Consider the following 14,326-nt stretch of genomic DNA (forward strand, 5'->3'; position numbering starts at 1 on the left):
CATAAAAAGATGGAAACTTGTACTCATCTCATAAAAAGACTTGAGATTTTGTGCTTGTAATCCATTGCTTGAAATGTCTTCCTGTTATATGACGAGAGTACAGTTTAGCTTTTCTCTTGCATGTAGGATAATTCTCACTTGGTGATGTGCCTTCTCACACTCACTCCATACTTTCCTTGTGCTCCATGGCACAATATTTCTCAACACCCCTCCTTGGTGCCAAATCTTTGGGCTACTCAAGTTGGCCGGACACGAGGTTTTACAAAATGTTGTCTACATTTCCCTATGTGATGTGAGAAACTTTGCCTGATGTGCTACTTTAGCACTTGCTCCCCTTGATGGTGACTTGACCTATCTTTAAGGCCTAGAGGTCATCTCTAAGAGTGAGGTTCCCCCCTTGTTAGAGACTTGACCTATCTTTGAGGTCTAGAGGTCACCTCTAAGAGTGAGGTTCCCCCCTTGTTAGAGACTTGACCTATCTTTGAGGTCTAGAGGTATCTTCTAAGAGTAAGGTAACAAATTTTTGGCTATTTCTTCAACCTTGACTACATCATGGGTGCCAGAGGAGGGTAGTTACAAGCACTTTTTGTCGGAAGTAGGATCCTTTTTTAAACAAATTTTTGTTTAAGAGATGGGTAGGGGTGGTAGCTCGATGTTACTGGCATGAGATCTCTTTGCTTATGCCAATTATGCTTTGCTTACATATGCATGCATACTCATTTAGTTGCGGCATTTTTACAAGAGTTGTACTCCTCTTTTTCGCACACACACTAGTGTGCTCATTTGGCTGCTTTTACAAACACTTTTCAAATCATAGTTGGTTACAAAAGATTTGGTTGAATTTGGTGAAGTTTTTGTCCATTGGAAATGTCCAAAAAGAGATCCATAAGGGTCCATGGGAACACTCTCTTATGGAAGGCTTTTTTACACCAACAAAAGAAGATTTTTTTTTTTTTGAAATTGCAACCTTATCCTTTTACATGTGGTGCACTTTGCCCTTCTGCGAGCTGCCCCTGCGAGACTAGCCGCGCTGAGACTAGCCGCGCTGAGCTGGTTCTCTTCCACTCTCACGATGATGGCGACCTTGTTTTTGCTCTGCTCCACAGTAAAAACAATTGCTTATAGCTATTGCACTTTTGGAGTTGTACAACGTGCTTGAGCCCACTAAAAGCTCTATGCTGTGTGTTGCTTGTGGGTACGCTATGGCAATGCTGCTCACACGTTGCTGTTGTGTGCTGCCTTTCTCTGTTGTTGTGATGACGGATGATCTTATACTCTACTGCTTGCCTTTTTTTCCTCTCTTCACTAGGTTGGAAGCGCTTTGTCACTCAGAGGTTCTTACCTTGTTCTGCTTCCGTTTGGCTACTTTGGCGCCTCTCCCAGGCCGCTCTTCTTTTCTTGCTTTTGGCTGTCGCTGTGTTGCTTTTTGCCCGCTTACTGTAAGCCTTATGTAAAGGCTTTGATAAGACTTATTTTAAGCCTTAGAGATAAAGGCTCATCTCCTTTATGGGAGATACTAAGGTATTAAGGAGATACTAAGGTAGATTGTTGGGCAACAAATCACCAAGGCACAATAGTGTGCAACAAAGTGATGATGAGACATATGGCTGCAAACAAATGAATGAGGACAATAACCCTAAAAGAAAAAACCCAGACCACTAATCACTGGCTATTGAAATCTCTAATCTTTCCTTAATAAATTGAACCTAAACTAGAAGAGCTAGACCTAAGCTCTGATACCATATTGAAACTATGGATCGAGCTCTCCTAACTACACATCCTAATCACACACTAATTTGATCTAATGACATTGCTAATCTAAGGTGGATAGAAATGAAGGAGACTCATTGTGATGGGTGCGTGCTAATTAAGTTTAGATTCAAGTTCAGTTAGGTTACAAGATGGAAACTTGTACTCATAAAAAGACTTGAGATGTTGTTCTTGTATTCCATTTCTTGAAATGTCTTCCTCTTATATGAGGAGAGTACAACTTAGCTTTTCTCTTGCATGTGGGATAATTCTCACTTGGTGATATGCCTTCTCACACTCACTCCATACTTTCCTTGTGCCCCATGGCACATATTTCTCATGAGGACTCTAGATGGTGCTGGTTGGGCACCCTTGATGTGTTCCCTATCTCCTGGTTTAGGTGGATGACAAATTCTACATCCTTATCTTACATATTGTCTACTAGGTCTATTGCCTCCCATCAACATGCAGCATGAAAGATTTCATGTTTAGACCTCTAGAGATGGGTCATGATGCCTTTTACTTTTGAGACCAATCTTTAGACCTCTAGAGATGGTCATGAAGACTTTTACTCTTGAGACCAATTGATGAGTGAAATCATCTAATATTTATAGGGGTGATGCATCTCATATGGAGATACTTGGTTTTAGTGATGTAATCGCATATTGTTTCTTCCATCAAGACCTCATAGCTAGTCTTTTGAAATGGGTTTAGGGATCTAAACCATTAGCCTAATTTTCCTTCAAGGTAAAGTCTAAATGAAGAGACCTTGGTGGGATCATCAATCCGTCCCATGGCCTGGCAAATTTGATGAAACATCTTTAGGTACTGGTCTCGAATTCTATCAAATTTGGTCATCATCCTTGAGATGTGGATTATCTTGGTTTTGCCTACTAGCTTTGAGCCTCTAGGTGCTATGTTTGTCGCACCCCCCCTTCCCATTTTAAAAGCCATCCTTAGCATTTCTTTTGCGCATTCATGTGGCAAGGGTGTGTAAAGAGGTCCAAAACCCTTTTTCTTTTAAAGGTATGGGATCTCTTGCCCTATGGGATGGGCTATGTGGTTTCCAATGGCACTTGTCATCTACTGGCCTAGCTTTGAGGTTGTAAGCTTCCTCTCCGATTGAGAGGACGCGTTATATTGTGGATTTGTTTAGTTTGATGTAGTCCAAGACATTGGCTCTTTACCCTTTTCCCATGTTGCATGTTCCTCATTCGAATGGAGAAGAAGTGGAACTTGGCTCCGTGGTGAAGGCGCTTCTATTATGAGCTCATGTGGAGAGTGGGATTGTCTACTTACGTTGTGTTGTGTGTGCGCTTTTTTTTGTGTATTTGAGGAATACTAGTCCCTAAGGGTACAAATAAACATGTCTCAATTGTTGTACTACGATTGTTAGGATGCTTGTTGGCCGTGGACAACTTGGAAGAAACCTAGCTCCTCGGGATTGACACCAAACGTTTGAAAATTGCCAAATTCTATAATGAGCTCAAGATCAAATTCTATAATGAGCTCAAGATCGACAAGAACTTTCCTTGGAATTTATAGCTATTGGTACAAATTGCATGATGGGAAAGTCCTCGGACATAAGTATGTCTTGCACATCGTCAAGGCAATAATAATTGGTCGGTACAAAGTTATGTATACCTATCTCTAGACTCACATATGTAGGCTCATGTGTCCAGGCTCACATCTCTCATGTGTCCAAGATCACATCTTTTTATGCAAGATTGTGGGCTCGTTCCCTAGCCGAGAACTGGTTTGGCCTAGTTTTGAAGTTTTTTTGAGATTTTTAAACTTGATAGAGGGTGATTAAGTAATTAAATCCTAGTAAATTATGGCTATGCAAGTACTTAAGTGTTTATTGATTGTTTTTTGTTGGATTTGCATGCTTCTAAGCTACTAATTCAAACAATCCATGAAAATTTTATGAAATGCATATATACACAATTAACTATCTCCCTCTAATCCACACCTAATAGAGATTAATGCTCATGTTTTTGGAGCGGATTTCACTCCTAAATTAGAATTGCTAAGCTATTCATTGGCTTAATGTAATGAAATCTAAGCCTGTTGGGCTCCAAAATCAAGCGAATCACCAAGAAACCAGGGGTTTTCCCTTCCAATAGATGAAAATAGAATGCCCTAATGCAACAAGCTTTAAATCAAAATAAAAAACAACAACCTAAACACATTAAGAATAAAAATCAACCACCTAAACACATAAAGAATAAAAAATCGTATGTTTTTTAGAGTGTGACCTCCTAATCAACATTGAGAAATATTGGGTAATCTCAATTTGCTTGGAATGGGTGGATGAACTGAGCTAATACCTAGGCTAGTCCCTAGTTGTTGCACCAAAGATGTTCAAGAGTCAAGAGCTTACCATAGCCTTGCTGAAGCATGTGTCGTTGGGCCTTGCCTTATTGCCGCATAGTTGTAGCTTCCCTATGTGAGTGCACTAGCTCGTCTCGTCATGTCCTCACTTCGATGTTATTATATCAGAATGCTCCTTGCCGATGGGGTGAAGTGAGAGCTCTCTTTGCCTAGATGGAGGCAAATAGATATGGTCCTTCACGATGGTTCTCTCTCACAAAAGGAAGCTAATGCAAGCTGAAAACCTACAACTAATCCTATCTCCATCAAACACGCAAGGTTCAATAGAGAACAAACAAGCAAGAGTAGAGAAGAAGGATCTCCATCAAACATGCAAGATTCAATAGAGAACAAGCAAGAAAGAGGAGAGAAGAAAGGGAGCTCATAAGTATCCTATTGTAAGGGAATGATACGGTTTCTTATTGTCAAAATGACTTATATGTGAGTTTCACTCTAAGCCAACCAAATTTAAAAAAAATTTACTAGTCTTAAAAAATTATATACTTGAAGTCCTTAGACTTTCCCTTGAAAGTAAGCACAAGGTAGGGCTGCTTTATATCTTCCTACACCGACTTCTTATAAAAGATAAGAGCCCATTTTAGCGAAGAGTAAGATGGCAAAACACCTTACGGGTAGGTCGGGCAAGTGAAACCATGTTAATCTACAGAGACTGGTTTAACAACTATGAATCCATGAATGTGGGTGTGTGCTTCTACTATATAAGAATGATGTGCAGTTTAGCAGAAGTAGAAATTTATGTGGAACTTATTGAATAAAGTGGAAAAAAAAGAAGAAGAGGAGTGAAAGTGTGCGGGGATTAATTGGGAGGCTATAACTACAGGGATTCGGATGGTTGGAAGTGCAAACATAGAGGACCAAAATATTTTTGATTGCATTCGGTTTTTGCAATCACTTTACTCATATTGCAAATAAAAAGTCGACTGCACTTTATACAGTTTTCCAGTAGTGTCATGGTCAAGTGTATAACTGCCCCATTTAGATCTGACCAATGCAAGTTGTAGATAGTTTACTTGCACCAATTAATGTGGCACTCTATGGAAAGCTCTATTCTTTAGGGTTCTTACAAGGATCACATAGAATAATTTGCATGCCATCACAATTGGTCATCCATAGCTTAATGTAAGTTTTAGCTAGTGGAGAGTTGGTGTAAGTGTAGAGTGTCATGTTGAAAACCAAGTTTCAAAAGACATTAAGTTGTGATTGATGGTGGTGACTATATCTGCAAGTCCTAGATATCACCATCTAAATATTCTTGCATTGAAACTCTAAGGCTAGGTACTTACTTCATTAACATCATAGCTTCAACTTCAAAATTTAGATGGAATGGAATTTTCTGTGTGACCACTTTGAACTCTATCCAATAGGCCCATCATGCAGCTTAAAGATTTTTCTTTTGATATTTTTACTTACATCAATCAAGTCTTGGTAAGCATGATGCACAATATTCTCTCTAGTTGCCCACTTCCTTGTGGGGTATTAAGGTGTGGATTTATAATGTATTACTAGAAACTATTCCAGGAGATGAACAATTACTTCATTTAGGAAGTGTGTTCTCTTATCACTTACTATTTCCAATGGGTATCTAAATCTCGCAATCATGTAATTGTAAAGAAACTTAGTAGTTATTAGGCATGTGCTTTTGCACTTGGCCTTAGCTTAAGTTTATTTTGTGCAAAAGTGAATTGCTACAATAATGAAAATGCTTCTGTTTCTTTTGTAGGTAGTTTAATGGGGCTAATGAAAGTGATTCCCATTTTTTAAAGGGTTGCAAACAATATTGGGTGGTGCATCATGGATTCTTTTCATTAAAGGATTGCATTACAATATTGGGTGGTGCATCATGCATTCTTTTCATTGGGGCACAACAAATCTTTTCCACTCCATCAAAGTGTTTTAGAAATTTAGCCACGTTGCCACATGCATAATAGGCCTACCATATGTATTCCACAAAGTAATGTCTATCGGCTATCCCTTCATGTGCTTGCTTGAGAATCTTTAAGAACTTGTTCTCTTGTAGACATCTTCCAACTAGAGTTGTCACACAATTCATCCGTGAAGACTTTAAGGAGTTTCCTTAGATAATCCTCGTACATTGTATTTATGAGTTGTTAGTGCATTGGTTAGCCCAAATGGTTAGATAATCTCGGTACATTGTATTTATGAGTTGTTAGTGCATTGGTTAGCCCAAATGGCATGACACTATAGGCCTATTTCATTTCAAAGGCCTTTTTGTGTTGATATTGGGGGTCTTTTATCACTTGTTCGTAACCAAAAAAGCAATTTAGGAAACCATAAGATTCTTTTTCTTCTATGTCTTCAAGGAAATGTTTAGTCTATGGGAGTGGATAGTTGTCTCATCTGGTTAAGATATTCACCTCCTTGCACTTTATCTCCTTGAAGTTTATAAAAAGTGAAACTTTTCCATTCTTCTTGGATACAACAATAGTTCATATGAGACCCGTTGCTCTATCATGAATGAATCCAATATTAATCAATTCTTGAAGTGTATCTTTGACATTTGGAAAAAACTTTAGGTTCATTTTTTATGTTTTACTAGTTTGGCTCTTTCCACGAGAAAAGAGTATGTTGGAAAACCTCGAGTGGTTGCACTTTCTTTTTTGTAATGCTAGCTTGGCTCCTTCCAGGAGAGAATTGTATATAGTAAAACCTTGAGTGGTTGTGAACTTTCATGTTTGTATATTTCCAAGAAAAAGACATCCTTGAACTCTAAGAGCAATTCTGGCAACATGTCTTTCTCCTCCTTTATTAGGTATGCTGCTATGTACACTAGTTGTGAGTCTTGTTGTGGTCCCACCAAGTCAACCATCGTTACATTGGCTAGTCCATCATATGATGTTGCTATGTACACCAGTGAGTCTTATCATGGTTCTACCATGTCAACCATTGTTACACTGGCTAGTCCAACATATGATGTGCCTAGTTTATCTTTAGAGATGTGTTAGGTTTGTTTAGATGCTATATATCAATCCTTAATGTGTGATCTTTGAAGTGGATCCTTAATGTGTGATCTTTGAAGTGGCTTGGCACTATTGCAAGTTATGAATCCTTTATCCTCTAAAGTATCCCCTTGATCCTATTTTAGTGCCTTCTCTCTCCCCAAGTAAGTTTGGGTTTACTTTTAGAGGAATGTTGCCTTTAATTCCTCCCATGTGGTCACTTTTCTTAACCTAAATGGAGTACTTGCTTCCCAACACACCCATATAGCAATGTTGTCATTAAGGAGCTTACCACCAAATCTATGCTCACTATGGTGACTTCTAGCACTACTATGTGATAATATTCACACCAACACCACTATACAATATGGATATAACTTCTTGGCCTTCAGAGACTATGGGTAGGGTCGGATTTGTCTGATCATCAATAGTGCCCAAGTTTGTTGATTTGACACCTTGCTTTGTTTCATTTTTCTTGTGCTTTTTAGAGAAAAAAAAGTGGGTGTGAGGATGGTAGCAGAGAGTTTCTTCAATATTTGCACATAGGCCATGCTTCTTTCAATCTTTCAAGCCTCTCCATAAGCTTGGGTTTCTTCGTAGGCAACTTACCTAAGGACATTCTTATTTTCAATGATAAGAAGGATGTTAGACTAGGAATATCTTGTAGCTAATACATGTCCTCACTGGGTGCTTAGTTTAAATCATCATGCATATAAAGGTTGGCATTGCATGTCCCTAAAGGAAACATCAAGCTTGCTATTTGATTCGTTTGCTAATTTGTCCATGCTATTCTCTTAGATCGGTTCAAGGATCTCTAGGGGTCTCCCTTTTACTTTAGTTGGCACTGGGTTAGGTTTGCTCATGGTCTCCATTGGAGCTTCATTCTCTAAGGTTGCAAATGTGGCTATGTTGGTTGTATCCTCATCAAATCCGCTTTGGGATCACCCTTCCCCGCATGTCTGGCTCATTTCTTTTTCCTAGATTTGAATGACGAGCCATCTGGTTTAGCTTTTGTGACTTTAGTGTCTTGAGTGGTCATAGCCTTGGAAGACGAGACCTTGGCAGTAGCTCTCCTTCGAACAGCTTGCTCGAAGGAGAGCGTGTAGCGCGTGCACTTTCGTTTTGTTGAAGATGGCCATGATTAAACTGCCACCTCATATTTGTTTCACTCGTCCCCACGAACGGTTGTGAATGCACATTTTCCTGGACACTACAAAAGGGTTAAAATGATTGGATCCCTGCATGTCCAAGCACATTCCTAGAAGGGCCCTAACAACTAGAAATTTTTCTTGGATGGTGAGTGCTGACTTCCACCAATGGGGGTCTAACGATCTAGGGTTGGGTGAAGCTATGTTGTGTTGAACCAATATGGATTTATCTCCAACAACTGTGGGAACTATATGGTCTAAAAAGCTCTAGAAAGGAATTAAGAACAAGACTAAAATAGCATGTCACTTGTAGTCAAGTGATTAGGGTGCTCTATTTTGTCATTTTAGCGCAACCAACAGAGACTCTCTATCTTGCTACACCCATTGGTTGCTATAACGAAATACTACTTGATCTCTGCCTTCACTATGGATAAATAGAGACTTGCATCTGCAGGGAAAGAGTTCAGCGCTTTACCACTCAGGTATGGTCCCCCCCTCTCAGACCATAAGGTGTGCAATAAAGGAACCTCACCTTTTTTAAAAAACACTAGCTAAATAGAGGCAAATCTCCTCTATCACCAGCAACAACCTTTGACTACCGGGCCCCTATTGAGGCCCAAGGATTGAGAGGATTATCACAATTGATAAGGCCACCCAGCATTAAGCTATCCTTGAGCTTTCATATTGTAGCCTACTTTGGTTGGCCTTAGAAAATGACACTTGGCATAGATGTGTATATAGCATCCCCTTGTTGGTGTTCTTCCCGTCCCTTGGTTGTCCTGTTACTAAGGAATCTTTTGCAGCTCTAGCTCTGTAAATACCTTCCCTCAACGAAAACTATGTTCTTTTCTGGCTCTATAAATATCTTCCCTCAACCAAAACTATCTTCTCCTCTGGCTGTGTAAATATCTTCCCTCAAAACTATCTTCTTCTATAGCATTGTCTTCATATATTTTCATTAATATATTTTATGATTTTAAGTCCCTATGGATTGCTCGACTGCCCACTTAGTCTAGCCTCTTGATTGCCCATCATTTTGCCCTTTCTTGCTGCACCTTCTGCTTTTGGTGGAGCTTAGAGATCTCTTCTTTAACTGAGGTCAAAAAGCATGTTATTTTCTTCCAAGCATAGCGTCTCTTGTAGAGCTTGGGATACAGTAACTAGTAGACAATTCACTCTCTTTTGTTTGGCTTTTCTATCTTCTTGCAGTCCATTGTAAACACAGTAAAAGAACTAGATGGTTCTTACAGTGCATTGGAAACGTATAGAAAGAATTAGATGGCTCTATGGTTGGAGCATGCTAGAGTGGATTCTAAAGGTTGTTTCCCTCAACAAACAAAGTCCTTGCAAATGAAAATTATCCTATGCCTAATCCTGTTACATCACTTCGAGAATCTGTGATTTCACCAACCACCATAGCATTCCAGGGCATTGGTTGAAGCGTACTGGGCTAACACATTTCTGCCCCTCCATGTAATACATGTCATCGTCCCACACATTCTCCTCGTACATGCAACATGCATGACTTTCGACATGGGGATGAGGAGCTGCAATTCAAGTTCAAATGACTTGAGGATGGATATAAAAGGAGCTCACTCCAACACAGCTCAAGCATGTAGAAGCATAAAGGGACGTCAACAGCACAGGCGCTGAGAGATCCCCTAATCAATTCTTGGGTTTCTGTCTCCCTTCACTCCTTCAGATGCTTGAATAAGTAGATTACTAATATAAGCTTTGGATGAGTGAACGGTCACTGCAAATTAAAGATGCCGTCACTGTTGAAAAAAGTAAGGCTTCAAAACTTGAAGATGACTCTATCCAAACCAGAAATTCCAATCCAAAGACTTAGTCTACAAAACTTTATAATTCTTTACCCAAATAAGAAATTCCAGAAGTCAGAAATCAAAGAAAACCTTACCTTACCTTAACATGGGACCAGGCTTGCTTCTACTACAAGTGCTCTTCAAACCCAAGACAAGACTGGTAAGAGAAGGTTTCAAAGCGTCAAGGAACTGCCACAAAAAAAAGGCAACAAAAGCAGGCCATCCAAAAAAGGCAACAAAAGCCCCCCCCACCCCCGGCGGGCCCCCAACCAGACAATCATGACAGAAGGTGCAAAAAACGATGGATTCCAAATGCTTAAGAAAGAAAAACAGAATGCCAATGTTGCTTACAAATCCGCTTTAAAAGAAAAAAGTGAAACTGTCTTTGCATGTCACCATTTACAAAAAGATCACATTTGATAGATTTCAAATGCATAAATTCTGTTAATCCTCACTCTTGAAAAAGGCTTCAAAGTCCAGTGTGATCCGTATTTTTTTAAATTAAAAAAAAACCAAAATTACATTGCACCGATTTGAATCTAGCCTCCTGCAGCAGTGTTCTTATTCTGCTGCTGTAACTCTTCACCAGCTCTTTGTAAAAACTCATCCCACGCGCTACCAGGTCCAGTTTCCACATAATCATAAGGGACGCCCCCAGCCATCCTTAGATTAACTTGAACATGACAATTGCTCTTGACAATTCGAAACTCCGGCTTGGAGCCCCGTTCGTGGAGTGTGATATTCGAAAACTTTTTGCCTTTCACATGAGGTTTGATACTGCAAGAATCCAAGCCACCAGAAATTACAGGCACATGTATCTCTTCCTCATTGGGGTTTGAAACACCCTCAATGGGGTTTATGACACCATCATGAGGTTTTATGGTACCATCACTAGGGTTTATGACACCATCATTAGGGTTTATGGCACCATGATTAAGGTTAAGGCCACCACCATCAGGGTTTGCAACACCAATCTCTGATAGGGCTAGTGCAAACTTTGTGTAAATCTCATCTAGCTCATCCCATGTAAAGAGGAGGGGAAGGGTGAAGGCTCCCCAGGGGTTAAAGTCTACAAGCTTGACACTTCCGGCACGTGTGACATAGCAATCAAAGGTGTAATCTTCTAATTCAAAAGCCTCACATAGGCTGTCCATGAAAAACCTAAAAACGGCCAATTCAAGGGTCTCTGCAGACTCTAATAAAGCAGGGTAAAAGACGGTAATGTCCCGCTGACAGATTCCGACAAGAAGACCATGTCGCACAAACCCTCGGAACTCCATCTCCGGCCGCATGTCGTACCATTTGCGCAGGGCAAGGAAGAATTTGTCGGGCTTATGTGAGGGCTTATCATCACAGGAATCAAAAGCGTGGGAGAGATCATGCACAAGGGTGTCGGACGCTTTCAAGAGGAGGGAGATCTCACCGAAGTTTGTGCAGCGGAGGGATCCAGTGGAGCTAATCCAGGCGCTGTCCTTGGGGGCGCTCCAATTAAGCTTGGGGAAGACAGAGCCGCCCAGCTTTTCTATGGAGGCCGCGACCTCTGCTTCGAGCTGAGGGAAGGAGGGCGCCTCCGGTTCGTCGGTGTCGTCGTCCTCCTCCGACCAACGGCGGTAATCGTCGTCGTATTCGGCGCCGCCGCCACGCTCCGCCCGTCGTGCAGGTAGGGCTTCGCTATCTCGCGGGAGGAACAACCCGTCTTCCTGCAGATAGGCCACGAAGGACTCCGGCAGCGCGTGGATGATCGTCTTCAGGGACACGGGTCGGAAACGAGGGTACCATTGCTGGATCTGACAAAGCTCCAGCTCTCGGGCTTTCATGGCGAAGACCAACAAGAAGATGACTCATGCTTGGCCTGCCATGCCATGGCATTTTTTCCCTCGAGGCTTATTTTTCCTAAGGTGTAAAGAGGCCAACTTTTACTAAGGTTTTTTACACAGTGGAAAAAGGGAGAAAAGGGGCAGCCCATTCTCTATGTTGTATAGGAGTGGCAAAAGAAAATGTTTCCCATGATAAGCTCCTTCATTATTTGTTATTTTTTGGAGTTGCCACGCTAGCATCCAGTAAATTTTAGTCAAAGTAAATATCACCATCCATCTAGACTAGAGATATCTTCTCAATCAAACATCGTTGCTAGCGCCGTCCATCTACCACCTCAATTCTCACATGATCATTGCTCCATAATGAGCCCTTGGTTGCTACAATATTATTACCATGTTGAGTGCTTGTTTGTTACCATCAATTGACCTAAAGTTGTTCTTCTGCTAATAATGGTGCTAAAGGCAGAATGAACAACCAAAAAGTGCAAGGGTCAATTGACAAGTGTAGCAATAGTATAATGGTGCTAAAGGTTGGTCATGGTGCAACCACACATGATCTTCAATTGAAAACAAGGGCCAATCCTTTCACTTATGGGATTCCTGGATGGACGAGTTGAATGGATTCAGAAGGTGTCATCCAATTGTTTCATATATATTACCTTATGTGTTGCAAAAGTATAATGGTGCTAAAGGTTGGTCATGGTGCAACCACACATGATCTTCAATTGAAAACAAGGGCCAATCCTTTCACTTATGGGATTCCTGGATGGACGAGTTGAATGGATTCAGGTGTCATCCAATTGTTTCATATATATTACCTTATGTGTAGCAAAAGGCGCCTAAAGCGGCGAAGACCCCGCCTTGAATACATGTACAACCTGAACAAGCTACTAGCAACATATGGAACATTGAAAAGACAAGGTGTATATAAATGCCTAGGGTGTCGTAATCTCCCCCTAATGAAGAGGAAACATCTCTCTCTCTCTCTCTCTCTCTCTCTCTCTCTCTCTCTCTCTCTCTCTCTCTCTCTCTCCCCCACATGCACACACACACACACACATGCACACGTACACGCACATGCACATGCACACATAAGACAAATAATGGTGAAAGTTTCAAGGTTGAATCCTACATTAGAACTAAACCAACGTTTGTAGATTCTATGTACCCCTTTACAAATGCAAACACATCCTACTAGGAAGGGATGGATTGCAACCTTAAATTGTTGTACCATCAAAATAAACCACAAATCTAGTTTTCTCAATAAGAATTGTAACTATACTCCTAAAGAATGAGGAAAGCACAAACCACTTAGCATCCCAATCCTCATCATTAAATGTTGTGGCCTCTATCTCTAAACACTAACGTTGCAACCTCAACAACCCTCCGTCACATTGGCAACCTCTGCCAACTCTTAACCTCAAGAGTAACACCTTATTTACAAAGACAAAGAAGAGAAAACCCATCATTCCAGCAAAGAAAGTCACAAAACTATCTTAACAACCCAAGAACCAGATGTGGTATGATATAATACTATCACCAAGGATTTAAAGACTCAACAATAACCTTAGATGACCTCTCAATAGGGATCACCGAAGAGCAAACCCCACCAGATTCCTTTAAACAACTAAATGCTAGATTTGCAAAAAGATTTTAAAAGAAAAGGATTTGACAAAGGCAACCTATGAATATGGGACCCCCTAAGCCAAAGAAATTCCACTTTACTATCAAAAACCACTAAAGCTATAGCAACACAACTTAACAAGCCAAGGTGGAAATAGAAAGTAAAGACTTTGGCTCCAACTATATCTCCCTATTAAGAGGTAAAAAGTGTCCAAGAATTTAGTTGGGAGAACTAAGCTAATGAGGTTTAAAAACACCAAAACCTTACTACAAAGTGCAATTTGAGAGAGGCTCTCCATAACAAGAATCTTAGGCTTGGGAGGTATGGAGTTACACATGAACCTTTAATCTTTGGAAGGATTATGGAGTTACACATGAATCTTAGGCTTGGGAAGCATGAATTCTTTGGAAGGAGTGGCCCCAAAATGCCATGACACCAACTTGCTAGCTAGAAGACTAATGTCTCTCCACCAACTCAACAAGTATACATAGTCATCCTAGTTTTCAAGTTGTCTTTGTGGTTGAGTAAGCAATAATTTTCCCTTGCTCATCATTGAGCTCAAAATATAAAGGATCTCCTTTCTTGAACATGACTTGGCTAACTACTATAAGTGCCAATTGTCTTTAAATACACATATGATACCATAACATTTAAACCCAAGTATACACATATGATACCATAACATTTAAACCCAAGTATACACATCAACAATAGTGTATTAGGGACTGTATTAAATTAAAAATGGGAAAAAATAATCAACAAATGTGAGAAATGCAAAAAGGTAAATGTTAAAGATAGCAATTGTTTTGGTATG

At 40.3% G+C, this 14,326-nt stretch overlaps 1 protein-coding gene across 1 annotated transcript; it reads right to left on the reverse strand.

Moving 5' to 3' along the window:
- Positions 1 to 10,538: 10,538 nt before the first annotated feature.
- On the reverse strand, positions 10,539 to 12,002 carry EDA35 (temperature sensing protein-like protein). Its single transcript, XM_086784625.1, has one exon. The coding sequence runs from the start codon at positions 11,886 to 11,888 to the stop codon at positions 10,611 to 10,613; it is 1,278 nt and encodes a 425-aa protein (XP_086640751.1). The 5' UTR covers positions 11,889 to 12,002; the 3' UTR covers positions 10,539 to 10,610.
- Positions 12,003 to 14,326: the final 2,324 nt, after the last annotated feature.

The sequence above is a fragment of the Cibotium barometz genome, chromosome 47 (genome assembly GCF_041138505.1).
Source record: "Cibotium barometz isolate CiBa-2024 chromosome 47, ASM4113850v1, whole genome shotgun sequence".
NCBI lineage: Eukaryota > Viridiplantae > Streptophyta > Polypodiopsida > Cyatheales > Cibotiaceae > Cibotium > Cibotium barometz.